Source organism: Vulpes vulpes, chromosome 12, assembly GCF_048418805.1.
Source record: "Vulpes vulpes isolate BD-2025 chromosome 12, VulVul3, whole genome shotgun sequence".
NCBI classification, from domain to species: domain Eukaryota; kingdom Metazoa; phylum Chordata; class Mammalia; order Carnivora; family Canidae; genus Vulpes; species Vulpes vulpes.
This window is the reverse complement of record NC_132791.1, coordinates 9,947,675-9,975,653: the sequence shown is the minus strand read 5'-3', so window position 1 is coordinate 9,975,653 and position 27,979 is coordinate 9,947,675. Positions and strand designations below refer to the sequence as shown.

Sequence of the window (27,979 nt, the reverse complement as noted above, 5' to 3'; positions counted from 1 at the left end):
AGGTACGTGTGATTCCCTGTGCTACCTGACACCTTAGGACCTTAGTCTGCCTTCAGGCTGTGACCCTCCTGGCATGACCTTCCCTCCACACTTAATCCCATCCATCCTCTTCATACATCTCACCCCGGAGGACCTCCTGGAACCACCCCCGCCCGCCCCACCTCCATTTCCTAGGGAACATACGTCCTACGTAAGGAAATCTTGCCCTATCCTTGGTCTGTAGCTGTTTCAGGGACTCGTGATACATCCCCCAGATACACCAATTTTAGACCATTAGCTCCTTGGGGCCAGAAATCCTCTCTTCCCCTGTGTTCCTGACCCAATGTTTGGCATGTGGTGAATCCCTAACACAGGCTCGCCGAACGAGCCCCTCCAAAGCGTCTCCCCGCCTTTCCGAACCATCCCCTCCAATGCCAAGTATTTATTCATATTCTGTAACCGGCTTTTATCTTCTCGTTTCAATGGTTTTTGGAGGGTGTTTAAAAAGTTGAGCTTTACAGTGTTTACAATGTATATTTCAATTTTGAACTTTTTTGCAGTGCAGGGCCCGACAACATAACCTCTACGTTTTTGTCCTTCAAAATCTTCAATCAATGCAGCCTCCTGCAGGACACTGGAAAGAGGGGCTGCTCCTCTTTGTAGATACTCAGTGCCTGTCTACTACTTCTACCAAGTAATGACAGTGCTCCTACCCTCTTACCCTGATTTCATTTCCACAAGGTAGGAGGTTATTTTTCGTTTTTTGGTTTTCGGAGTATTTTTCGTTTTTTGCTTTTCTCATCTTTTATTTCTAGGTTTTTTTTTTTATACTTTCTACTATTGTTTGGATACACAGGCTCTAGTAACGCACATTATCTACATGCTACTCCTTAAGTCATTATAAACCTTTCTTTCACTTAAGAGTCTTTGCTTTATGGTGTTTGCTCTTCAATATTGAGGTCACTTATGCTTTCCTGAATCCATATGGGACCACATGCATTTGACAAACTTCTCAGTTTTGCTTTTGTGACTTTTCCCTTTCTGTAGCTTTCCAAATACAAATGGCATTGCTGACATCTGCGCTTGAACCGAATCTGGACTCTTTCCTAATTTATGAATCCTGACTCTGTAAGTAGTCGCTAATCACGATCTATTTTCTTTTAACGGTCTATGTTAGGTTTCTTTGTGCTCCTCTGTTATCCTTTATGGCATGAACTACTCTTCTTCTACCTTTAAAAAAATTTAGAAGATACACACGCTCCATTTTCACTCTACTAGCAATCCATCTGTGGACTTAAAAACCGAATCTCCTGTGTTCCCGCTTTGTTCTGGGAGGGCCCTGGGTATGCCTGTGTCACAGGCTCAATTCTGTGACTAGAGGTTCCTCCTGGGGAAGGAAGACGGGGTCTGCCTCTGGATTCTACTTCCGTTCACACGGTTCTGGGGGACCCGGGCAGGCGGGCCGCTTCGCCCTTATGGGATGATGCTACCTACCTGCTCCAAACTACAGAGGGTGTCCGGTGGGGTCAGGGATTGGCTGGCTCCTCCGCCACCCTCCGGGGCTCACCCACACTGCCTCTCCAGCACCTTCCACTGCCGAGCATTCTGAGCTTTTGTGTTGGCAGCTAAATATGCTCAGAGTCCCTCCTCCTCAATTTCTGACACGTTTCTCCATGGCTACGGAGCATTACTAGGTAAGAGGGTGAGGCTGAGTTCAGCACCAGGCTGTGGTCCTGTTCTCGGCATTCTGGGCCCGCTCTGCTGCCCTGTGCTCTGAGTCCCCTGCTGTGTTCCCATGACGAGCACAGGCTGCCTGGAGACTCGGGTCACTCAGCAGCATCCGAGCAGCCCACGGAGACACTGGGCTGCTGTGGCTTCCCCACAGGCCCAGGACATGGCCCTTGTGGCCTCTTACCTCGAACTGGATCAGCACCGTCCCGCTTTCAAGGCCCTTCTTTAGCTGGTCCATGGATCCCTCCAAGGTATCCCCACCCTCTGGGCAAATGGGGAAAATGGCCTCTGGGAAAAGCTGGTTCAGCTCATCGTCGGATTTGATGTCAGTGAATGAGTGGACAGCTGTAGTGAACAAGAAAGAGTGTGTCTGGCAGGGGTTGAAACGTTCTGGTTGATCGGTTTCCTCAAAAAAAATTATACTTACGACACCTGAATGCAGATGGTTTAAAACACCTTATTAAACGATTAAGCTCATGGTAATCACTTTCACCAAAGACACTACTTCTTGAATGATTCAGTAAGTGCTAATTATACAAAATGACATACTAATCTTTCTGGTTAGTCTTAAATGATGGTGTTTTGTACTTAGAGCCTTTTGACAAAGGTAGGAGAAAGGGAAAGAATTTTTTTTTTTTTTTTTTTTGAGAGCGAGAGCGAGAGAGAGCACAAGCAGGGGAGGGGCAGAGGGAGAAGTGGGCTCAACCACGCAGGTGCCCAGAAAGAACGTTTTTAAAGTGGGGTGACTGGGTGGCTCAGTGGTTGAGCGTCTGCCTTTGGCTCAGGGTGTGATCCTGGGATCAAGTCCTGCATCGGGCTCCCTGCAGAGAGCCTGCTTCTCTCTCTGTGTCTCTCCCTCTATCTCTCATGAATAATAAAATATATATATATATATAATTTTAATGTTTTTAAAGAGACTTCACTTTTTCTGCTTTTGTTCTGACCTGGTTACTTTTCCACCCACCTGTCTCTCCTCCTATAACAACACAGTCCCACAGAGCCCAGGCGACCTCTACCTCAAAACCATTGTCAGGCGGGAGGCTGTGGCTGGGTGTGGCATCGAGGTTTGGGGGGCATGGGGCGGCTGGCGGAAGGGGGGCGCGGGAAGGGATCTGGAGAGATCTGGTGAGGCCTCACACATGCAGCACACCTCTGGGCTTGGAGATTTATGGAAGCAGAGGGAAAGCAGGTGTGAGGGGGACCGGGGGCTGTACGTACACTTGTGCAACCAGAACAGAGATGCGTGGCAGGGCCTCGAGGTACACACACATTTACCTTCAGTATTTTTAACCTGGGCAGAAGGATCCAAGGACTCGGCTTGTTTTACAATAATAACAACACCACCACAAATAATGGTATTTAACAGCGGCCATCCTTCAAATGCCCACCAGGTATCAGGAAGCACTCTAGGTGCTTTCCAAGTATAAGCATCCCTCTATCTTTGCTAGAACCCTGTGACGGAGTGGTTATCGTGCCCTTATTCTACATCGGAGGGAACTGACGCACATACTTGGGTAAAAACTTGCTCGAGATCCCTCAACCCAACAGAGGTGGAGGCAGGATCACCCCGGGGACAGCCAGGCTCCTGCCCCACTTCTGCTTTACCGACGTCAACAGAACCCAACACTTTACGAAGGGGCTGAAAAAGCAAACGTGTGCAGGGCCAGACGGCGAAGGGAGGGGCATGATGTGGGGGCAGCGGGCCTGCGAGGAATCGGGGCTGGTGTCCTGGCTAGAGGGGCTGGGCAGGTGCTGCCTACCTCCAGAGCACTGGCCCTGAGGGGCTGGGCCCCGCGTGGGCGCATCTTCACATTTTTCAAGTGAGAAGTCCCACATCCTGGTTGTCAGGCGAAAGGTCTCCATTTTCCAGTGCTGGCTACGAGCTCAACATTTCGAAAACCACGGAATGGGCCAGAGAGGGCCCTGCTTCCCTGAGGCCCCGTGGCTCCTCCCCTGCGGTGGCTGTTACCTTTCCTCCGGATCACCAGGGCCAGCTCCCGCGTGTGGGACTCCCGGCTGGCTTTGATGAACATCACCACCTGGTCATGGGTGTGCTCTGAGATGTCCCGGCCATTGATTAAGACGATTTGATCCCCTTCGTTCAGCTTAGGAATGCAGGTGTCGGCCTGGGTGGAGAGGAAGAGCGAGTTTCTTCGGTTACCATAACACAATCCTCAAGGGCAGGACGCGGGCGCTCTCGGAGCCCAGACACCTGAGACCAGGTCCGGGTTCTCGTCTCCCTCGGGGGCGGCCGGGCCATTATTTTTACATCTGCTGCTACGCGGATGTGGTCACTGGTTGTGGGAGTCTAAGGAAGTGCTGCTCACCACCTAAGTCATGCGGCATTTCCGAACAAAGCTACGCCACGTACCGAAGCCATTTCTCTATGGGAGCCAACCTTCACCTATTACTGTAATGTCACCGCGAGGCTTCTGATCTTTTGTTTTCTCGATGTGCTGCTGGAAAATGGCTTGTCAGCCGAACGTGAGCGTTTGTCTATCTTGCGGTGGAGAAAGCCTCCGTCAGCATAAATAACACCGAAGGCAGAAGCCAGCACGGAGAGAAGGGCGCACTGAACAGGGTAGGAATGGAAGCCCTCCTGACCTGAGGGCCCTAAGCAGTAGGGGAAAGCAAACTACGTGCTGAAGGACCACTTATGGGTAAAACCCCCGAACTAGTTCCTCCTTAGGAGACGCAGTGAGTGACTCTTGGCTGCTCATCTGCTCCAGAAAAGCAAATCCTCTCCTGAGGAGGCCTAGACCGAGCGCAGAGGGCAGGGTGCTGCTGGTGGGATGGTGGGTGCACGTGCACAGAGTGAGCAGAGCAACACACTCTGCGCCTCAGTTTCCTTTTCTTGAGAGTACTTCTGAATGTTAATGTGCACACCAATCACTCAGGAATCTTGTTAAAAATGCAGACTCTGGTTTGGGAGGTCTAGGGTGGGGCCTGAGATTCCACATTTCTAATGAGTTCCCAGGTGATGCAGGTGCTACCCTGACTAGCAAAGTTCTGGAAAAACGTGGATTCCACACTTTCTTTCCATCTATCTGCATGCATTTACACACCCCCTTTGTTGCTGGCAGAGAAACAGGACACAGAAATAGGAACGTTAGATTTAATAGAAAACCAACGTAGGCGAGAACGAAATATGTTCACTTACAGGTGACTCTGGGTTTATCCTTGATACCACAAGAGGCATCTTTTGATCCACTCCTCCCTATAAACATGTTAAATTAAAAAAAAAAAAGAAAGAAACACTTGAATAGCTCATAGCAACAAAGACATGCAGATACTGCTGACACACGGAGGGTTCAAATTCCACTTTACCCTATTCTAAGCCCAGGGAATCCTTTCAGAATTACAAGTTTCCTGACTCCTCGGGGTCTAGTGGGATAACCAGAAGCCTCTCACTGCCACCCCTACGATTCCATGAACTAAAGATGAGCTCGGAGGGGTCAACGTTCTTTTTAAAAATGCAAACGTGCTTAGAGGACTCTAAAAGCACAGCCTAGAAGTACTGCTGGGAAGGGAGTTTCCAGCATCATTGGAGAGAGAAGCTGTAGGAAGTCGTCACATGCCTGAGGGCAGGTTCCCAGCAGGGGGCTGGGTACAGCACAGGGACTCCGTGGTGGCAGCGGGAGACCACCTGCCCTCATTCTGCTCTAACTTTGTAAAAGGCCTGAGGGTACCCAACATTTTAGGTAAGGGAGCGAGGGCTCTGGTGCAACTACTGACCTCTGCCACCACAGTGCCAAGAGAGCCACAGACCATTTGTAAATGAATGGGTGTGGCCACGTTCCAATAAAACTTTATTTTCAGAAACAGATAGGATGAGGCTTGTGGGCCAAAGCAGGCAGATGTAGGTGAAGGCCCTGGAAATGGTCCTGCAACTTGAGCTGTTTCTCTCTCTCATCGGCTTTAGTGATGCCAACAGGTTCCCTCAAAACACCCCTCTTCTGGCCAACTGTGTGTCATCTCTGAGCCTTAGTACATATTTCTAAAACGGGTTTAAAAATACCACCTTCACCGATTATAAGCACTCAGTAAGGCGACATAAAGAAGCACACAGCATGGGGCGCCTGGGTGGCTCAGTTGGTTAAGCCTCTGCCTTTGGCTCTGGTCATGATCCCAGGGTCCTGGGACCGAGCCCCACGTTGGGCTCCCTGCTCAGGGGGGAGTCTGCTTCTCCCTCTGCCTCTGCTGCTGGCTGCTGTCTCCTCTCTCTCTCTCAAATAAATAAATAAAATCTTTAAGAAAAAAAAAAAAAAAGTACACAGCAAGTACCAAACACAGAGTAGGCCCTTAGTGTGAGGCAGCATTACGGCCACTTTAAAACCTCCCCAGTTCTGAGGGCTGAGCCAGTTTCCTAATGTAGACTTAGGCACGCAACACACTCCTAATGGAAATTTAAAAGCCACCCTTAAAAAGACACACAACTTACCTTCAGATTAAATCCAAATTTTCCATCTTCATCTGGTGTGATGCGGATCAAAACTAAGTAGCCGTCACCATTATCATTCTGGAAAACATTGCAAAAATGATTAATTATGTTACTTCTCTCTCCAACGGGTGGTGAGGAGGTATTTTCTCTTGGTCCTAACCACTTACGTTGCCCATGAGGCACCTCGGCACAGGAAAGCCTGGGTGGTCGCCTGGCAGCTCAGGTGCCACAGGACCCGAGCTCACCCACCTTGTCACAGTAGTACTGGCTGGAGTCCTCGGTGGAGCCCCCTTTGGTCACCCTGTGGAAGTCCTCTAAGAACTGCTGATCGACGCCCTCTGGTGAGCAGGAGCCTGGAGCATTTGAAGATGGAGACACAGAACTGGATGACTTCTGGGTCAGGCAGCTTTGTGCTGGATTGTTCTCGGATATACTCCTTCATTATGGGGAAGGAGGAAATATCTTAATAACTGGATTGACATTTTAGCAGAGCAAGCATTACTGACTTTTGGGGCCTGGCATCCCAGGGCTGTCATGAATCCCTGCAACCATAGAAGAGCTCCAAAGGTCAAGCCCAGGGCTCTGGCACACGTGGGGGTCCACTGGCCACCCTTCCCCTTGTCTGGCCAAATATCATCACCTTTCATTTTGGGGAAAAGGAACAGGAGGGCAGGGAGAATCCAGGAGCTGCTGAAAACTCAGCTCCGTTCCCAGCTGCTCTGAAGGTGACAGGGAAATGTGCCAGCTACTTTGGTGGCTTAATTACTGAAGCTCACTCAGATGCATGCCTCCATCCCTTCTGAAAGCTTTTACCTTCCATTTCTTTCCTGCTGTTAGCTCTGTTTCAGTAGGACTCTTGGCTACCCCCCCCCCCCACGCCCAAATAGGACTAATGTTCCACATCCAAGATTTACATTAATCCTAGTTTGCATTACTTGCTGTGACCTCCATTAATTGTCTACAACGAGATTATACTTTCTCACCCTCTCATTTACGTCCTCCCGTGTCTCAGAGCCCACACGGGGTCCAATATGGTAGCCCCTAGTCATACGTGGCCATTTAAATTTAAATGAAGATCAGGAAGTTCCTTGGTTGTATCAGTCTCATTTCAAAAATGCTCAAGAGCCACAGACGGCTTGCGGCTCCTGTTTTGGACACATCATTTATAGAAAAATTTTCATCAGCATGGGAAGTTCTACGAGACGGTGCTGTCTTAGAGGATTACAGACTATCAGAACTGAACACACCTCCCAGGTCCTCTGGTCCAACTCCCATTGCACAGATGAAGAAACTGGTCTAGAGAGGCGGAGTGACTCACCCAAAGGCACTCAGCTTTCCCCTCATTTCTCATACAGAATCTGATGGACTGGGGTCCCCAAGCATCTCTCTCTTCCAGGCCACACCAAGTCTGTTCCTAGGGACCCCCCTCCTCTCCACCACAGAGGGCCACGGGATTAACCATCTCAGCTGTCACTGTGTAGGACACTCGACTTCTCTGCATCACACACACCTACACTATCTCCCTTCCAGAACCACAAGCCTAGCAGAAGATGCCTTAAGATGCCTACAGCCTATAGGGTTTTCCTTACCTTCTACCGACTCTGCCACATTCTAACCTCGTATGGACTCAGGAGATGACTGAGGTCAGTAGACAAGGCATTCAGTGACACATAATAGGCAAAAGATGGTTGCTGCTGCCTCATTAAATTTTTATCTCCAACCCTTCTCCATGGATTTCTCATTAAATTGGGGCTTCTCGGTTTCCTAGCAAGTTCAAATTATCTCACTCTAAATATAAAATCTGTATCATATTCACACGATAAATCACAATCTCAATTTATGTGGATATAAAAATTCAGTGACAGACCAGCGTGGAAATTACACTGCAACATGCTAGAGAAGAGTTTGGCCTTATGGCTTTCCAGTTGCTGGGCGAGGGAAGGGGTGCAACGGATGGGAAGGCATTTCAGAGACAGGATATTTGTTAAGTAAAGCTATCTCCCAGGGGTAAGTTTTCAGAGTGAGAAGGAACTAATATTTAATTTACTTAAAGCTTTAAAAAAATTTAAAAAATTACCCCCAGGTAGGGTAACTCCACCGTTTTAATGTTGCTAAGAGCACCCCCTCGTGGCAAGAGGGGCAACTGCTTGACAGTTGCTAGACCAACACCAGGCCAAACCCGGTTTAGGAAACACTATTTCCAGTTCTAGGGGTGGAGCTGAACCTTTAACATGAAGTTGCGAATAGCAAACACACTATTAGCAAACGTTTGGAAGACTCTGGAGGCTGATAGTCACAGAACGGGTGAAGGGCGTATCAACAAGGAAGCAGAAGAGCAGGGTGACAAAGCAGAAGAGAACAGGCTGATTTCAGTAAAATTCTAATTTTATAGTCATTATATTTAATTCCTACATTTTGGATGTATGGCTTACATCACATAAAGTTTTGAAGTATTTTTCCTTTCCAGTATAAAATGTAACAGGTCTATCTAACGCAGCCCACAGTGCTAAAAATAGTATGTTCAAAGCCATTATGCGCCCAATCCTATTTTCTGAGTAGGGATTGAGAGGTTACTTTTGGAGAGCAATTTATTAAACATATGACGATTTTTTTTTTTTTTTTTTTGGCTGATCAGCTATGTGCAGACGTTCCCTGTAGGCTGCAGTAACGTTCTGCTCAGCGTGGAGGCTGGACAGACAGATGGTGAGGAGGACATCAAACGAGAAGCAACAAGAACGTGGCAGCTGGATGGATGCCAGGAGTGAAGAGACCAAACCAAGTGGGCTTCCTCCTTCCTTGGGGCAGAATGTGAGGTGCTAGTGAGGGGGGGATGAGGGACGAGGGGAGCTGCCGGGGGTACCTGGGTTCTAGGGAAAGGAGTAGGGTGAGCCAGAGCAAGAAGACAGTGTGGGCTGACAAAGCCAGTAACGGGGAAGTGGTCTGCCCCCGAGGCAGGAAGGGAGCACTTGTCAGAGTGCTCAGGGGACTCAGGAGGGACTGTCACTGAGGTCTGGGAGCCAGAGCAGCCAGGGGGGGACTGACCACCTGCAGCTCCCTGGGGAGAAAGAGGCAAGGACAGACCGATGGGCAGACCAGGGGGCAGTCACCCTGAGGAAGCAGATGCTTCAGAACTGCAAGTGCCATCGACAGGTATCAGGAAGAGAAGCCATGCCGGAAGTCATTTCTCAAAAGAGAAGCAAAGCCAAAGAAGTTACAAATGGCAGGACTGTCCACGAAAGGAAGCCTCCTGCATGATGCTTTTCTACACTTCCCTAAAGCCTACGAAAGGACGATGACCTCTACCCTCAAGCCTGTTAAAGGGAGCAGAGCAGTGCTCCACGGAGGGTGTCCGGCTCTAACCAGGTGCCCGGGGAGGAAGCGTGTGCTGTGTGATGTGATGGGACAGGGGCCATTGATGTCACATTGGTGTCACATTTCTCTCTCGAGCCTATGAGCTTCTTCAGGTTGGAACAGACCTTCATCCTCTTTCTCTTTTTCTCCTAGTGCATATGACAGCCAGGCACGCAGCAAGTGCTCAAGCCAGGTGCTGAGTGCATGATGGTGCTGAAGCATCTGGGCTTGGCCGAGTTACTCTAAAAGAGCACAGAACTCACTCAGTCCCCTGGAAGCAGAGGTGGAAAGGTGGGCTAGAGAGTTCTCCGCTCCCGTGAGCTCAGAGCTTCTGAGAGTGGCACATTCCTATAGGTCCCCTGAGGCTCTTGTTAAAATGCAGACTCTGATTCAGCAGGCCTGTGGTGGGCCTGAGGTTCACATTTCTTTTCTTTCTTTTTCTTTAAAGATTTTATTTATTTATGCATGAGAGACGCAGAAAGAGGGGCAGGGGCAGAGGCAGAGGGAGAGGCAGGCTCCCTGTGGGGAGCCCGATGCAGGACCCAATCCCCAGACCTGGGATCATACCCTGAGCTGAAGGCAGAGGCTCAACCGCTGAGCCACCCAGGTGCCCCCTGAGGTTCACATTTCCAGCGAGCTCTTAGGAGATGCTGATGTCCTGGCGCTGTGGCCAGAACAGGAGTACGAGGGACTAGAAGAAGGGACACTGGCTCACTCCCAATCCCATGTTTGTGTTGAATGGGATTCCTGGAGAAATTTTTCATGTGGATTCTTATCTTCACATCAGGGTCACTGAATGACAAACAGAATACTCTTTTCAAGTGTGGGTTTTTATGACTTGGAGACATTCTTCACGTGATAAATGCCAAGAGCCCAAGATCAAAATGCAGGAAGTTGCTGAAGTGGCTCAGGGGGTATGGTGCACATGGGTTGCTTTCTGGGCTCTCCATTTCCTAACGGAATCATGGGGTATGCATTCATTCCGCACCCCAGGCTGCCCCTCAGACATTAAGACATCTCAACAGCAAGAGAGCACTTGTCACACTTCTGTCAATTCATGCTTTAGTTGTCAGATAAGAGTTTCCTGCCATGTGCCCTGCAGCAGCACCCACCGCATGGCTCTGCTCACCGATGACAGCATCAAAGTAGATCTGTTTGCTCTCCTCGTGGCATATAAATCCCGGGTGATGCTGTTCATAGGCTATGGGTACCTAGCATGGAGGTGGCAGACGGGGCGTCCCACTGTGAAGACGCAGGAGTTTGCCCTGTGACCATCTGTCCATCTGTCTGTCCAACCATAGCAAGTACTCACTGAATATATACCAAATGCCAGGCATCATGCCAGGTCTGGGGGAAGGAGAGGTGAACAGAGCACTATCCTTGCCCTCAAAGAGCTCAATCGAATAAAATCCTCATGCTGTAACTGAGACGCTCAGACGTGTGGGGAAGAGCGGGGAGCCAGGAGAGCCTTCAGAGGAGGGGGGCACTGGACCCGGCCTTTGAAAGACGCATCAGCAGGAGTCTTAAGAGGTATAGGGAAGAGGGAAGGAGAAGGTGGTTGAGGCAGATTACTAAGAACAAAAAAGACAAAACAGCAGCACGTGCAGAGGCATGAAACTCTGAAAAAGCATGGGGCGGGGGGGCGGTGATGCGCGGGGGCACAGATTTCACAAAGAGAAGCCCGTCAGCTCGTGAAGGAGGAGAAACCCAAGATAGGAGGACACTAATGGGGCACTGTCGCGACAATCCTGTGACAGATGATGGTGGCTGACCCCGGGCAGTGTGGTGGCATGGGGCAGGGGTCCGATTCAAGGCAGGTCTGGGAGGAAGATTACCAAGGTGAGAGCCTAGCTGAGGAAGGGCAAAGAAAAGGGAGCCGAGGACGACTGAAGCTCCTGATATGGGCGCAAACAGGGTGGTAGCAAAACGTGGCCCCTCGCCAGGGTCAGGAGGAGCTACAGGTAAGGACAGAGAGATGACAGGTGGAGACGGGGGCCCTGGGGTTTAAAGTATCAGTCATATGGGATCCCTGGGTGGCTCAGAGGTTTAGCACCTGCCTTTGGCCCAGGGTGTGATCCTGGAGACCCAGGATCAAATCCCACATCGGGCTCCCTTGCACAGAGCCTGCCTTCTCCCTCTGCCTGTGTCTCTGCCTTTCTCTCTGGGTCTCTCATGAATAAATAAAATCTAAAAAAAAAAAGTATCGGTCATACGTCCCAGCAGGAAGGGGTCCCCCAAATCAACGTGGTAGGGGCCGCTATTTTTCAACTGTTCACCCCACTTGCAACCTGTGACCACCAACCTGACCCCATGAAAGACGCCTACTGGTGCACCTGGTGAAGCCGCCACAGGGAAGGCTGCCTTTGAATCACCATTATTTGGTGCTTGTAACATTCAGCTGCAAAATAAATGACAGATGCCTGGTGGAGGACAGGCAAGGTGCAGGGATCATGGACACAGAATGGCTCAACCCTGTCGCTGGTTGGCCTCCTCCGACAGAGACCCTTATGTACACGGGTCCCATCACCGTTTCCAAATCTGGGTGTCACCCCCTGGTACGGGACGGAGGTGCACTCAGAGAACAGTGACTAGCAGGCTGGAGGGCGGACAGTGGCTGATGGAGCTGGAATTCATTTAAGGGAGAGCAGACGGGGTCGCCAGGGAGAATTAGAAACGGACACTACTTGTGTTGTTCTAGAAGCTCCAGGGAGGGATCTGGGGACGGCAGTGCTCGTGCTGGGTCAGCGTCAAGGACAACGCTTCCTGCGCTGGAAAAACCAGGCAGTCGAGGCCCAAAAGAGGCTGCCACACAGCAGGAGAGCTCCCTATTGCCAGCGGGGCACCCGGGTGATAGGTGACAGGGCCCAGGGCGTTCCTGCACAGCCGCCGGGGCTGCCGAGCATTCCCAAAGCCCCTCTCAAGGCATGGAAGTTCTTTTTAGAGGCTTTTAACAGTGGTTAAATGCACACAGTATAAAATGTACCATCCTAACCTTTCTTCAGTGCACAGTTCAGGAGCATTAAGTGCATTCACACCGTTGCGTGCACAGTTTTGAGATAAAAAGTGACAGCTGCCCCGTGTCCTCTGGAACAAGGCAGGCTCTAAAGAAAGGGACAAGCAAACATCAGGGCATTGCAACACGAAGCCCCGCTCCCTCGGAGGACCCGTCGGGACAAGTGTGAAGAAGCGCCCACCGAAAAGTTCTTGGAATACAGCCCTCATCTGCGCCCAAGTGGGGTTTCCTCCAATCTCTGCTGTGCAAAGTCGCTTTCCCTTTAGGGAACCTCCTCCTCCCCTGCCACGTTTTCTGGGTGGTGGGGAGTGAAGGGATTGAATTTTTATTTTATTTTATTTTTTGCCATGATGGAAACTTCCTTTTCTGTAGAGTTCGGCCTTCGCTCTGAAGCAAGCCAAGGGCCCCGGACGGGCTGAGCGAGCCCTGGGAGTAACAAGAGTGCAGCTGACTCGGGCACAAAGCAAACTGCCAAGGATTCATAACTATAATCATAAACTTTGCTGTGCTGCTATAAATACGGAACAAGCCGGAGGGTGACTCACCCGCTAAGATAATGTTCAGAGAGCCCGAGCCGCGCCGCTCTGGGTTCAGAGCCAAAGTCTATCTGCTCTTTTTCTTCCTTTCTCTTTCTTCTTCTTGTTTACATGGGTACAGAACGTTACACTTAATTCTCCTTTCTACAAGGAACCCTCCGGACTGTCTGCTATTATTCATCTGACTTCTCTGACAGAATGCTTCTTTTCGCCTCTTTGCACAACCAGGCTGCGTAAAACAGGCCAGACCTTCCTTAAATGCCTTGCAAATAAATACTCAGGTAACTACCTTGGCTTCCCCCACACACACACCGGGCACAGACCAGCCTTTCCTGCTTGCCTTGGGCAGGGGAGGGCCCCCAGACTCTCAGGGGAAGGGGGTGGCAGCTGCCTGAGGACCCAGCAGGCCGCAGCTTCCTGCCAGCAGGAAGGGGTACCCCCCCTGCCCCCCGAGGTGGTAAGGGCTGCCATTTTCAACTGCTCACCCTACTTGCAACCCATGGCTGCTAACCTGACCCCGTGAGGCGTCTACTGGTGCACCTGGCGAAGCTGCCGCAACGAAGGCTGCTTCTGAATCAATCACCTTTATTTGCTACTTTTAACATTTAGCTGCAAAATAAAAAGGGCCCCAGGATGACGCATCTTACAAGGTCTCATGGAGGAGTTTCAGAAAGAACTGATGTGCAATGCGTAGGGGTGCACGGGGCCTGAGATTACTTGAATCAAACAGGATTTAAGGAAGTGAATTTTCAAACTAACTTCAATGAATGTAAATTTTTTTTTCTTTTCTTTTCTTTCTTTTTTATTTTTTTGTAAGTAGGCTCCACACTCAGCACGGAGCCCACCTCTGGGGTGTGGACTCACGATCCTGAGATGGAGACTTGGGCTGCCATCAGGGGTTGGCAGCGTAACCAAATGAGCCACCCAGGAGCTCCTGAATATGAATTTAAATAGCCCTACATGGCTGGTGGCTTCTGTGTTGGACCGTGAAGGTCTGGCTGCTGCACAGTGCAGACCACAGCAAGAAAATCTGACGTGGGACACGTAATTGGGCTTCTCAGAACCCTCAGACCATTCCCCAAACTCATTGCTTGTACCTAAGTGGCAGACAATGCAGCGATAGAGGCTGACAATGTGCTATTTGCTTGGCTGGCCTGGAGGCCCCTTAAGGCAAAGACTTGTCTAATTTGCCTTGATGTTCCCTCTGTGAGCAGCATAGGGTGTATGAGGTGTGCTGCTGCACTCAGAATGCACGGAACCCTTGACAACATCCACGCTCCGCCAGGAAGAATCCATCTCTCTCTACCCAGCACTAAGTACTGCAAGCAGCACTTTCTGTGACGATGGAAAGAGACTCTCTCTGTGCTGGCCAGTATTGTAGTCACTACCTACATGTGGTGTTCTTGAGCCCCTGAAAGGAGGCTTATATGACTGAGGAATGCGATATAACTGTTAAGTAACTTAAATCCGAACACCCGCAGGTACCTACTGGCTACTGCACTGGTCCGTGGAAGTCTAGATGGTCCACAGTTCCAGGATGGGACTGCAAGCCACAAGAGGGGGGGCTGGCAGGGACAATGTGACCGAGCTTCCCAGAACCACCAGTCCATTTCCTAAACCCTCTTTCTCCTTTCCCCAAAGCCACAGGACCCCACCTCCGACTCCCAAGGGGCTCAGGTCATGCCTGCCTGCCTGCCTTTCCCGCCCGGTAGATCTAGATCTGCAAAACCATGGTGTCACACAAAGGAACTCACGCCCTTCCACACTGTCACTTCAATGGGGCTGCAAGTTAAAGCAAGAGATAGTGATCATTTCAACAAAAGCATCATCCAGAGCTCAGGTCACAAGGAAAGAGTGACCAGAGGATTATTTACCCAGAGGTGTTAAGAACACAGATAAGCTGGAAACCATGTTTGCTGCGGTCAGAGACAACAGAGAGGTAACAACCTCATATTGTAAGTGGGAAGATTTGCAATTCACCTGCGATGTCTAGAATACAATCAGGACGCATTTAATGCTTTAAGCCTAGCAGCTAGAGTGGTAAAAATTGACAGATTAATTGAAGTGCCCTCTCCCTAATCCCACGCTGTGAAGGGAGGTGTTAGGTTTCTATATATCAGGTATAGTTTGGGCCCTAACAGAATCAATACCCAGTGCCTCTGGCTGACTCCCTAATGGTTGATCCAGTCCTCTCATACTTCAGCTTAAAATGTCATTTTATTTATGATTAGGGCTTGTCCACTTCAAAAATTTGATTTAGAATAGCTTACTCTAAAATGTATGGATACAGAAGAATTGTGAATTCATTAAGAGAGAGAAAAAAAAAAAGACCCATGAATAAGACAAAGAAGAGTAGGGACTACACCAGAAACCTGTACTAAGGGAAGTCCATGCAACTGACCCTTAACTTGGAGCTCTCAGTTCCCTGGCAATCAAGACAAAAAGGAAACTTCGTGAATTCGATACAGCTACTGAATAATAAAAGAACTCAAGCCAGTACTTTTGGAGAGACAGTTTTTCCTGGCCTTGAGATGTGAAGGGAGTTTGTCACATTTAAAAAAGCAGAGCAGGGACATACAAGAATTTAACGCGAACCGCTGACAAAAAACTTAACAGAAATTCAGGAGACGTTCTGTGCACGTTTTTGCTTTACACCAACAATTCATTAAAAACAACCCTCTCTCCCCACCCAACACCCTGAGTGCCTACTGTGGATCTGAGAAGGCTCTCTGTGGATAGGTCCACGTAAGCATATTTCCAGCAATCCAGAAATCTTGCAGGGGTAAAACTCTGACAATCTAGAGAAATATTACTATTCAGGTTAACATAACTATACTTCTGGAATGTGAACTGATTTAAACTGGGCTTTGCTCATCAACTGGAAACTTATTTAAGAAAGCTAACATGTCGGGATCTCTGGGTGGCGCAGCGGTTTGGCGCCTGCCTTTGGCCCAGGGCGCGATCCTGGAGACCCGGGATCGAATCCCACGTCGGGCTCCCGGGGCATGGAGCCTGCTTCTCCCTCTGCCTGTGTCTCTGCCTCTCTCTCTATCTCTCTGTGACTATCATAAATAAATAAAAATTAAAAAAAAAAAAAAAAAAAGAAAAAACTAAAATCTGAAAAAAAAAAAAAAAAAGAAAGCTAACATGTATGTGGACGGTAGGTCTTTGTCATACAAAAAAGAAGTGCGAGCTTGAGACCCCAGGCACACGGCTTGTCCTCCTGTGGCAGAAGGGACAGTCTGATTTACGCTGCCATCCTGGCACAGAGCAGCCTAGGGAGCTGGCTGCAGGCTCCAGCTCTTGACTTAAACGGCTCTCTCTGGGCCTGGGCAAATTCCTCAACAGCCACCACAAGCAGATACAAAGAAGAGAACAGGTTTCTTACTCTCGGTGTGGGCTTCGGTTCTGAGAAACCTCGGATTCGCTGTCTTTTGGGGACAGGGAGCCCTTGTACGTGTAAAACACATCTTCGGTTTCTGTAATGTAGGTCATCTCGTTCGCAAGGTTATCTGCAGAAGAGTGCCGTGGCTTTCGGATTTCGTGCCGGAGCCGAGGACTTCGCCTGTGTGGGGAAAAGGTCGAGTGGGAAGTGTTGAAAGCAAATTCCACTGAAAAACTTTATCAGGCATCGGGATCCAACTTTGTGCCCTGACCTTTCTAAGGATGCCTTGGCAGACGCTGTTGGAAATGAAGAACCGGTTAACCCGTTACTACACTGCAATCCACCAAGGGCCACACGAATCCTTGATACTCTCAGCCCCGCAGTGCAGCCTCCAGAAAGGAAGCCTCAGCCATATAAATAGGCAGACAAGACTAATTTATGCCCTTTGGGAAGTGGGGAGTGTTGATTTAGGGGGGGATTCTTCTGGGAGGACTCAAGCTCTCAATGCACAATAGGCTGTACTGACTACTGATCTGTTCTCCAGATTCATTCAAACACCAGTATTAACTAAAGGGTTTAGAAGCAAAAGGTTAGTTTTTGGCAAAACCGAAACCTTACTTCAATTGTATCCCTTCATGTGAATTTCACTTAATCCAAGAAGAAAGGTTTTCTTTTAAAAATATATCCTCTATGTCCTATGAGATGGGCACGGCAGCACCATCCCGTTCCCCTGATAGCAGCAGCAGTTGTGTGGCTTCAGGCAAGTCACACCACCTTTCTGGGCCTCAGCTGTACCTACCTGCTCCTGAGAGTGAACCAAATGAAGCGATGTTCCCCGGACATCAGCTCCTGTAGTGGGTGACCCCAGGCTGCTGAGCCGCCTTCTATTTTCTCTCTGTGTTTCCACCTCCTTCTTCCTTAGCCATTTTTCCTGGACACCGTCAGGGCCTCCACTATTCCTATTCCCTTGGGGCCCAGATAATCAATAATACTGCGTCCAGAGTAGGGGAGAAAGGCTTGTGACTCCTCAGGAGGGGACCTATAAATAGTAGTAGGAGCTCCAGGCCACGGGTGTGGCGACATCAAAGCCCGCTGTTCTCCTGGATGCTGTCCTGGGCCTCTGCTCTGGGGCCCTGGCATCGCTGCCTCAGAGGCTTTCAGACAAATTAAGCTGCTACTTTACAGAATAAACTTACCGTTTTAGAACGAAGTGCCTAAATCTTGGGAAACCAGGACACAAATCTACGTTGTCATGTTAAGATTTCTGACACTAAATACCATCAGCATCTCTGCCTAGAGCATTTGGCCCCAGGGCAGGGTCCTCACCCAGCCGTCTTGCACAGTAACTCCATTTGTGCCTGTTAGGATCTCCCTTGGTCCTACATTAAGCAGGGCACGGGATATGATGAGCACTGGGGGTTGTATAAGACTGATGAATTACTGACCTCTACCTCTGAAACTAGTAATACACTATATGTTAATCAATTGAATTAAAAAAAATTAAAAGAATATGACCTCTGACCCAGTGATACTAAACTCAAATCCCAGATCTAACCTTAGATTACTTATATTATTTCTCTGTGCCTCAATTTACTCATCGGTTAAATGGAAATAATAATAGTATATCCTCATACAATTGCTGTGAAGATGAAATGAGTTAGTAATAAGTACTCAAAAACACTATTATCATCATCATTGATTATACCTATTGAGGCAATAATAACGAAATAACGAATAATTGTTCTTTTCAGAACCCCTTTTGTGTCTGCTCATTTTGTATAATTTTCCTTAGACTTTCTCAGTCATTACTATTCAGCGCCCTAAAGAATGATGAATGTTCAAACATTCTTACTGCTTTTATCAAATTTACTGAATTCCATGGATTCTTTTAGAATTCTTCCGATTTCTAAGACATACTGTCCATTTCCATTTACATAAATTATTACACAAATTAAAAGGGTTTAAAAGTTAGAGAAAAAAGAAAGAGAATCTCCCTCAGTCCTCCTAGATCCCTCCTTGGTAATTTACAGGTCCACCTGGGTCTTCTGTGAAATGAATACAAAGCCACGGTCTCTAGTCCTGCGTGGAGATGGGGCAATGTTTCTGGCTTAGTTTCCCTCCTGCTGACAGTGCCTGGCCATTTTGGACACGTTCACAAAACTGATCCAATGTCTCTGAAGAACCATTCTAATAAAATAATGATAATAATTCCACCTCATTTAAAAAAAAAAAATCACTTACAAAGCACTTGTACACTGTCATTTGTGGTGATTGTTTGAACCCTCTGACAGATGGGAATACTGAGACCAGAGAGGTAAAGAAACTTATGAATTAACAAAAGAGCCAAAATCTGCGTCTGGGTGATGCAGCCACACACGTCCTTCGCACTTCGCCAAGTGCAACTTCCTTCCTGTTAAGCCATCATGTTAAATGCTGGCAGGCTACTTCCCCAGTGCATTTGCTACTACTGTTGCTGAGGGCCACGCATCCTACACCGTATACCTTTACCACATTCTCCCCAAGTTCATTTTGTGTGATGTTAATGGAAAAACAGCTTAAATAAATCTCAGCGGGCTTCCTTATCACAGGGTTTCCCAGAACATTAATCTCCCAGTGAGTCCCTTAATTCCACGAGGGGTGTTTTTTTCAGTAGGCTGTAGTTCTCAAATTCAGACCAGGCAAGTTTTTAAAAAAGGACATCCCAGCATTACACACTAAAGAAAATGTTCAGCTAGGCTTGCATGTTTCACAAAAACAGCCAACTGTTAGTTCTGTAACAGCCAAGCATGCAAACATAAACTCCGACTACAGGCCGCATCTATATTGGGAAAACTTACAAAGCTGAATTTTTAAGAGACATAAAGTGTTTAGTGGTGGGTAATACAAAAAAAAAAAAAAAAAAGTCGGACGTACCAGTTGGGAGTGATGGGAGGGGATCGAGAAGGCAGGCTCTTGGTTTCTAAGTGCTCCACTGACAATGATCTCCGCATGGCTGGGTTCCACACCATCCCTCCAATCACCTTTTTACAATACTGGTTATTTACAGACCTGAAAAACCAGACGCAAGGTTCACTTTCTACATGGATGGATGTGTTCAACAAGAAATTACAGCATATAATAAACAGTCTATCCATGCTCCCTTTCTGATGAAGGGCTGGTTGGCACCTGGATGACACCAGCCAAGGTTACAAGGAGTAGAGGTACACAGATCACAAGTGGTTCCTTTTTGTCCTGGCTTTTTCTTGTTGTTTCTTCTCTTCTGGTGAAAATATTTTCTTGGGCCTTACTACTGCAAGCAATACAGCTGCTTTCAGGATATAACCAAACCTTTGATGAGGAGGAATTTTCAGGATAACACAGTTTGCATAATGTCAAGGAATGTTCGCTTCGCTCACAATGGCCTGAATACAAACATGAACCATCCTTCCAGGAAGGTGCTCTTTGCCATCCCAGCTGGCAGAAGCCATGAGCCCTAAATCACAGAACTCTTTGAAAGAAGGCCCGAGAACATGCTTCGGCAGCAGAGTTCCATGCCACGTGCTACATGAACGGGCCTCCCTGAAGCTGACTTTCATGTTTTATTGACACCTACAGAATTTAAATCTTATCTAATGAGACCCCCTCAAGGAATGAACTACTTAAAAAGACAGCATTTGAAGTCAGTTTAAAGGAAACTCAGTTCTGACATTCCTAAATTTTTTTTTGTTTTTTTAAATTTTTATTTATGATAGTCACACACACAGAGAGAGAGAGAGGCAGAGACATAGGCAGAGGGAGAAGCAGGCTCCATGTACCAGGAGCCCGACGTGGGATTCGATCCCGGGTCTCCAGGATCGCACCCTGGGCCAAAGGCAGGCACCACACCGCTGCGCCACCCAGGGATCCCCTGACATTCCTAAATTTTAAACAATGTCTTAAGACCCCAGAAGAACACAAAAGTCCCCCTAGAATATCAATGTGCTAATTTACAGTAAAAAATCTCCGTTGTCACCCTGCTCAAAATGCTCACTGCAGCATCACTAAGAGAATCCACATCAGAAAGCAAATTAGCATTGATTGAGAACACTGCCTCAGAACAAGGGGAGCATGTGAGAGGACTCACAAGTTTAAGGTCATAGTTCCCCACAGTATGTGTCACGGATTATTATTTTTTAAAATATTTTATTTATTCATGAGACACAGAGAGAGAGGCAGAGACACAGGCAGAGGGAGAAGCAGGCTCCATGCAGGGAGCTCGGTGTGGGACCCAATCCCGGGTCTCTAGGCTCATGCCCTGGGCCAAAGGTGGCGCTGAACCACTGAGGCACCCGGGCTGCCCATGTGCACAGATTATTAATAGATTCTCTTTGATTGGGGCAGGGAGGAGTCCCAATGTCTCTTAAGTTTGCAAAATTCTGATCAAGTTCCTTTTATGTGGAACCTCTATCCGGAGGCCCCATATGCAAATATGTATGTCTAGCTCTAGGATTGGGCAAATCATGTAAACTAAGCCTCAATTTTCTCATCTATGAAATGGACACAGTGAGGGCTGAAATTTGCAATACAATGAAGTTGGTCTTAATAGTAAAGAACTGCTGATCCATGCCCCCCAACCACCGATATCCCAAATGACCCTCAACGGCAGATTAAAAATAGCTCAAGTTCTTGGACTCTTGAATGTTGGCTGGCCTGTGACTGCTCTGACCAAGAGTAGCTGTGCCAGTTCTGGGCCTGGCCTTGATGATGACTGGCTGCTTCTGCCTTAGGCCCTTGGAGCCTGAATTTCTGCACAAGACATCAAATGACCCTGCTGGAGAGTGCACATGAAGAGGGCCTGAGAGCAGAGAGAAGTGGGGGGTCCAAGTGAATCCAGCCTTCCAATCATTCCATCAAGCATGGAAGCCATGTTATCTTGGACCTACAGCCCAGCCCAGCCCAGCCCAGCCACCAGCTGCTTGTCGCTGAGAAACCCTGGTCTATGCTACATGGATCAAAAGAGGTGGCTGGCCAAGCCCTTCTCAATTTCTCAATTCACAAAATCTCAAGATAGAACAGAAAGATGGTTGTTTTTTTGTTTTTAAAAAATGTCATTTATTTGAGAGAGAGAAAGGGAGCATGTGTGTGTGCAGGGGAGGAGCAGAGGGAGAGGACAAGGAGACTCTTTGCTGAGTGCCTGGGGCCCCATGTGGGACACAATCCCATGACCCTGAGATCATGACTTGAGGCAGACGCCTAACCAACTGTTCTATCATACGAAAATAGGGGTAGTTTATTTTGCCATAATGGATAAACAGAACCTGCCCAATTCACCCCTAACTCTGTGTTGGCTGTATGTTACAGAAATGAGGAAATTCGGGACGCCTGGGTGGCTCAGCAGTTGGGCGTCTGCCTTCAGCCCAGGTATAATCCTGGAGTCCTGGGATCGAGTCCCATTATCAGACTCCCTGCATGGGGTCTGCTTCTCCCTCTATGTCTCTATCTCTCTGTATCTCTCATGAATAAATAAATAAAATCTTAAAAAAAAAAAAAAAGAAAAAATTCAAACAAATTCAAACTAAAAGTGATGCAGGTAGTAGGATTTGAACTCAGTCTTCTTAGCAAAGTCCATGTTTTCAACTGCTCCCAATTCAATCCTGTCAGCTGGCCCGAAGGCTCAGATCCAACTAAAGTGAATACTATATTCCAATAAATTATGTCTGTGACATGTTCAGGAAGGGTTACTGAATGTATAAAATACTAGATGATATTATAGGAGCTAGAAACTTTTTGTATTTGTTCTTGGTTCATCAGAAGCTGAGAGAGAGCACTTAGCACCATAAATACTATCACTGATGCTAACAGAAATACTAATTGAGTCTATAAAAAGCTACCTAATGATTATCAGCATAATGGGAAAGTCACTGGAATAGTCTGATACAGTGCCACGTAGGAGATAATGGTTCAGACAGGGGGCATTGTTCCATTAGTAACAGCCACATCAACAACACAAAATTATGAAAACAATTTTTCAAGTCAACAAACAGTTTACAATTAACTTGATAGTTTCTGTTGTATCTTTACTTAGAAAGGCAGTCTTAGGGGGCACCTGGGTGGCTCAGTGGTTGAGCGTCTGCCTTTGGCTCAGGCCCTGATCCCAGAGTCCTGGGATCGAGTCCCACATTGGGCTCCCTGCAGGGAGCCCGTTTCTGCCTCTGCCTACGTCTCTGCTCCTCTGTCTCTCATGAATAAATAAAATATTAAAAAAAAAAGAAGGCGGCAGTCTTAGAATAAATACACAAAAATACAAACTGGATTAGTTTAGGAAATCCACTTTAATCTAAAGGTAAAATTTTTAAGAGTAATTTCTTTCGCTGCACTGCTCATGAAATATTCTGATTATCCCTCCTGTAGATACTAGTACACATGGGATTGTTATAAGATTTAAATATAATTAAGTATGTGCATGGTACAAAGGAAACAATTGCCAGTTTTCGTTATTGCTGTTATTTTGTGACTGTTATATGTATTATGTCCCAACGTCACTTGACTCTGGGAAACTTCATCTCTGCTCATTCACTATTTGGGAGCACTGTATCGAATTAACATTCTGTGGGAGAGGCTGTCTTAGTACCACGACAACCCTCAGAGTCACTGCCACGTGCTTCCCTTACAGGGACATGGAGTGGGAGCAGTTGTAATTCTGGCTGCCTGGGCGCTGCCCGGGCAACAGAGTTGTGGAGGCCGAAAGGAAGGATGAGAACACGAGCAGTACCTGAGTCCTCGTGGAAGGAGACCGTGCTGTCCCTGGAGACACTTTCAGCCGTGCAGCTCCAGCTCCAGTGCCTGGGGTCCCTGGATGATGGCAACCCCTTCCCCCGAGGATGTCCGCTACCCGGCAGTGACCAGGACATATTAACATCTCAGCCTACTGTGGATACTTAAGAATACTCACTTTTTCAGGTTCCTAGAGCCCATAGTCCAGTACTGAGACAGGACATTCTTTTCTTGAGGTAGTAGCTTCTTTGCCTGAAAGAATGTATGATGCTCGACACAGGATTTCCACAAGTTTTTGCAAGATCGGTAATTTAACATGTTGAAGGCCACGATATGTTCCCTGGATTCAGTCTGGGGGAGAAAAACAGAGTAGAGATTTCATCTCCACAGGTGAAGGAGCAGAGGCTCACAGGTGTTCTGTGTCCACACCAGGTAAGGTGCAACAGAGAGCAGAAAACCAGCTTCAAAATGCCCGAGGCCATAAATCAACGTTACAGGAATATTCAGGAACAGGATCTGTTAACCATCTTATTAATGCGGTAAAGATGACCTGACTCTACTCTTTACCATCACTTGTGATCCTTCACGAAGACTGATTTTGAACGTGCTTACATTCCTAGGTTGGATATATTTGGAGCAACCAGAAAAAGGCTGTGTGATACATCTTTTAAAATTTAGCTCTGGGAAAATCTCTCCTGAAGAAACACTCTTCCATTTCTCTGCAACTTGATATTTTATAAGCCTGTGGATTTCTCTATTTGTCCCCGAGCACAGAGTTAAATCAAGTGCTCACATATTTTCATATTAATGATTTCCTTGATCTTCAACTACCTAAGCTTTTCTTTTGTTTTCAAATTAAATTACCACCTTCTGCATTTTGGGGCCACTTTCAATCTTGCAATGGGGTGGGGGTCAGAGGAGACCCAGATTCTAGTTCTAGTTTGCTTTGAGCATTAGTGTCCTCATTTCCAAGCATTCACTGCTATATGGAGACATTTTAAGTACGTATTATCTCTGAAACCCTGGAAAATGAACATAGCGACGATAAGTAAAAAAATATAGAGTATAACAGGACAGAGTGTGGTATTGTGGAAAGAGCAGGTGTCTCTGATTCAAATTCAGAAAACTGTGGGAGCCTCAGTTTCGAAAACTTTGAGTCTTCTTCTCTATCCAGAGTCATCTGGAGAAGGGTGGTCACCTCTTAGGAGACATATGTGAAGATGACTGTGCATTTTATTTTTTTAAAGATTTTATTTATTTGAGAGACTGAGAGTGAGCATACACACAAGCAGGAGGAGGGGCAGAGGGAGATGGAGGAGCAGACTCCCCGCTGAGCACAGAGCCTGACACGGGGCTCGATCCAAGGACCCCAAGATCATGACCTGAGCCAAAGTTAGACGCTTAGCCAACTGAGCCACCCAGGTGCCCCTCCTGTGCACGTTAAACACATCACGGGAAGGAACTCATCTCGTTGACATTCATTGCTACTCTGTGTGGGCTCATGCCAGGTGCTCTGTCCAATGCTCTTTCGTTTAATGTTCTTGATTCCCTGAGAGGCAGGTCCTACTGCATTCCTGGAACAAGACAGCTTAGGCTAAGGGAGGTTAAGGGACCTGCCCAGCTGGTCAGTGGAGGTGGAGGAGCGATGATCTAAACCCATCTCACTGACTCCCAAGCAAGTTACATCTCCAACCAGAGAAGCACAGGGAATTCTATGGGAACTCTGGATTCCGACTCCCATTTTCCATCCACTACACGCCAAGCTCTTTCTCCCCCAACAGATGGCCAGCTGCCTGCACCTGCCGTAGAGCTACTGGCTGAGGTGGCTAAAACCTCAAGAAACAAAGCAAGCACAGACATAACTCACCTGTTTTTGTCGCTGATGTATAAAGAACTTTTTCCTTTTGAAAGAAATTTTCAGAATGTTCACCCTGCAAAAAAAAACACACACACACAAAAGGCACATAGGGATCAGATGGGTGGCAGCTGACACCTCTCCATGTGTGTCCTCTACTCTGTGACCACGAGGAAGGCGGGCTCCTAGCTTCCAAGAATTTACCTCAGGGTAGAAATGATGGCAGCTCGTTGCCTCGGCCAGATACCAAGGAGCTGACTGAAGCTGAGGATCACATAAGGGCTGTTGGATTATGACGTAACTTTTAAAGAACAAGAACCATGGGCAATGTGCTCTCTTTGTGGTCAGCTGCTTTTGTGATGTTGCAGCTTGGCCTGAGCTCGTGTGGGCCTGGGGAGAACGGCTGAGGGCAGCGTGGAGCAGCAGCAGGAGGACAGGAAGCAGGAGGACAGACAGACCTGGATCTACACCCCAGCTCTGGTACTTTGTGGCTGCGTGTCAACAGCTCCTCTATTATTTGCATAAGGACACGATTAGAGCTCCCACAGACAGCATCTTTATACACAAGTCCCCTACTAAAAGCTTTACTAGCAGTCCCTCAATTAAGCCTTGGAACAGTCCTGAAATCCATGATTACGCCCATTTTCGGAAAGCAAAACTGAGGCTCAGAGACCTCACCTAACTGCTCAAGATCATGCAACTAGGAATGCGTGGAGTCCTGCATCAGAAGTCCGTGGAGAGCACTGCCTTCTCCAGAGGGTCTTGGGAGGATTCAAGTCTGAACACTTGTAAAGGGCCAACTACTAACTGAGGAACCACACTGACAATACAATTCCTGCCCAGAGGAAGTTCTCTGAATTCTGGCCACTGTGCTGCCCAGGGCTTGTACCAGTTTATCCATGTTTCTAAAGAGTATCCCAAACAATAGGGTGACTGGGGGAAGAGGATGCCGGTGAAAACCCAACTACTGGTCCCAAGTACTGAATCTGGGTCAAGCCTCCCAGAGGTCAGAGGTAAAAACCTAGGGTAAAGTCTCTACCCCTCCTTCAGAAATAAAAGTTTAAAATTAGACATAACGTTTCTTTTGTTCGGCATATTTTTAAAGCATGATTCAGAAAAATAATTAGAACTGGTTTGCACTTACCAAGGATAGAAACTTGTGCAAATATATTTTCGGTACACGGCGATGCCCGCAGAAGCAATCCCAATCATTAGCTCTAAATTGTGCAGATCCTGTAAAAGGGAGGAACTCAGATTCACAGCGTGTCACAGTCATGCCGATGCCCTCTGGTAACTCAAGCACCCACGCTTTTATAAATAGCGTATGTATAAGCTCCAAAGGGGAAACGTTATGGAAAACAGGCAAGGGATACTTCAGATCCAAATACTCAGCACCAGATGCTTCTAAAGCGAATGCACACTGCCTGGCACCTACACCTGGGTCCCAGCAGCCTAGAGACTCTGTTACCAGGCAGGTCCACACATCATTCCACAGAATCTTCACATGAGCATCCGATTATACATTTTCAACAATCAGATATCATGCTGGTATCAGAAAGGCCTCCCCTCCGCACAGCTTCCCACTAATCTCAGCTCCCATCACTAAAAAGGCGTTAGTTAGCTATTGTTGTGAAGGGGAAGACTGCTGTCTTTAAATCCAATGAATAAATAAATATTGCCTATAAATCCAGTACACTCAACATTCATTAAGAGCCTGTGTGCCACGCATTGCCATTGACAATGAAAACACAGAAGATATGGTGACTAACTACAGGGTGTTTTAAAGTCATTTAAGAACAAGGTGAGTACAATAAAATTTAAAAATAAAAGGGCTCCTTCCCCTGAGTCATCTATATCCCAATTTACCCAATCAGATACTTGTAATTATATTAAAAAAGGAGGGGGGCACAGTCTGACTTAGTTACCACTGAGTGTGAATGGTAGGTTTGCCACTTACTAGCTGTGTTATTTTGGGCTATTGAGCCTCAAGTTTTCTTTTGTACAAGAACGATTATCAAACCCACCTCTCCAAGGGTTTTTATCAGGCTGAAATTAGAGAATATGGGGCAGGTGTAATGAACTTTCATTCTCTTTTGCCTCGCGAGACAGAGGGATAAATCACTTGTGAACAGTGATGTGAACGTGGGGAATTAGAGAAACTGTCCAAAGATAACAGTGCTGACACATGCAAAAGTCTGGAGAGCATTTACTATTGGGCAACCCACTGAAATCACATGCGTCTCATCCCCGGACGGTTACTGTTCACTGAATTCCCGTGCCCATCCCCACATTTCTCAGCAGGGCCACATGACCAGGCACTGTCAATGTTCTAGGAGAAGTGATGGGTCTCTTCTGGGCTGAATCATTTTAGGAGCTGCTACCCCGCCTTCCAGCTTCCTCCTTTCTTGCCACAAGCATGAGGCCATGTGTGAAGCTTGGGAAGCCACAAGACGGAAGCAGCCTGGCTGCCAAGCAAGTCACTGCATGAAGGAAGGCTACTCTGGAGGGTTGTTGGGACCCATCGCAGCTTTTGAACTACTGAAGAATGAACTTTATGGTATTGAGTTATTGATACTTAGGGGGTTTCGGGTGATCCAGCATAGCCAAAGGTAACTCCCTCTGACACCTTGGGGGGTGTCAGCCAGGCAGGTAATCATCTGGCCTGAGGTGTCTCATGGGACGCAAGTGGTGGGGAGAGTATAGATCAACTCAGATACATATAAAGCCCACTTCACCCTGGCAAGGCTGAGGGCAGTGTAGAAGTTTCTCGACAACATTCTACAACAAATTGTTATTTGCAGATGTAATAAAAATTAACCATCAAGTCCCAAAGTTAGTATTTTCTAAGATCCCATATATTTTTCCTAATTTATTACTTAGGTCATAACTTGCCTATCACAGGGTTATAAGACTGAAGAGGCACAAAAGAAATGAAAGTGTGTCTATGAATTACAAA

General features: G+C 47.4%; 1 protein-coding gene across 15 annotated transcripts in view; it reads right to left on the bottom strand.

Moving 5' to 3' along the window:
- PTPN3 (protein tyrosine phosphatase non-receptor type 3) overlaps positions 1 to 27,979 on the bottom strand; it is a 108,685-nt gene that overhangs the window by 22,964 nt on the left and 57,742 nt on the right. For all 15 annotated transcript variants that reach the window (XM_072727731.1, XM_072727736.1, XM_072727733.1 and 12 more), the window contains 10 exons: positions 26,168 to 26,256; positions 25,036 to 25,099; positions 23,347 to 23,519; positions 19,350 to 19,484; positions 16,440 to 16,616; positions 6,401 to 6,587; positions 6,152 to 6,229; positions 4,871 to 4,927; positions 3,680 to 3,836; positions 1,895 to 2,055 (listed from right to left, as the gene is read on the bottom strand). In XM_072727731.1, coding sequence (XP_072583832.1) covers positions 1,895 to 2,055; positions 3,680 to 3,836; positions 4,871 to 4,927; positions 6,152 to 6,229; positions 6,401 to 6,587; positions 16,440 to 16,616; positions 19,350 to 19,484; positions 23,347 to 23,519; positions 25,036 to 25,099; positions 26,168 to 26,256 — 1,278 coding nt within the window. The remainder of the gene's footprint in view (positions 1 to 1,894; positions 2,056 to 3,679; positions 3,837 to 4,870; positions 4,928 to 6,151; positions 6,230 to 6,400; positions 6,588 to 16,439; positions 16,617 to 19,349; positions 19,485 to 23,346; positions 23,520 to 25,035; positions 25,100 to 26,167; positions 26,257 to 27,979) is intronic.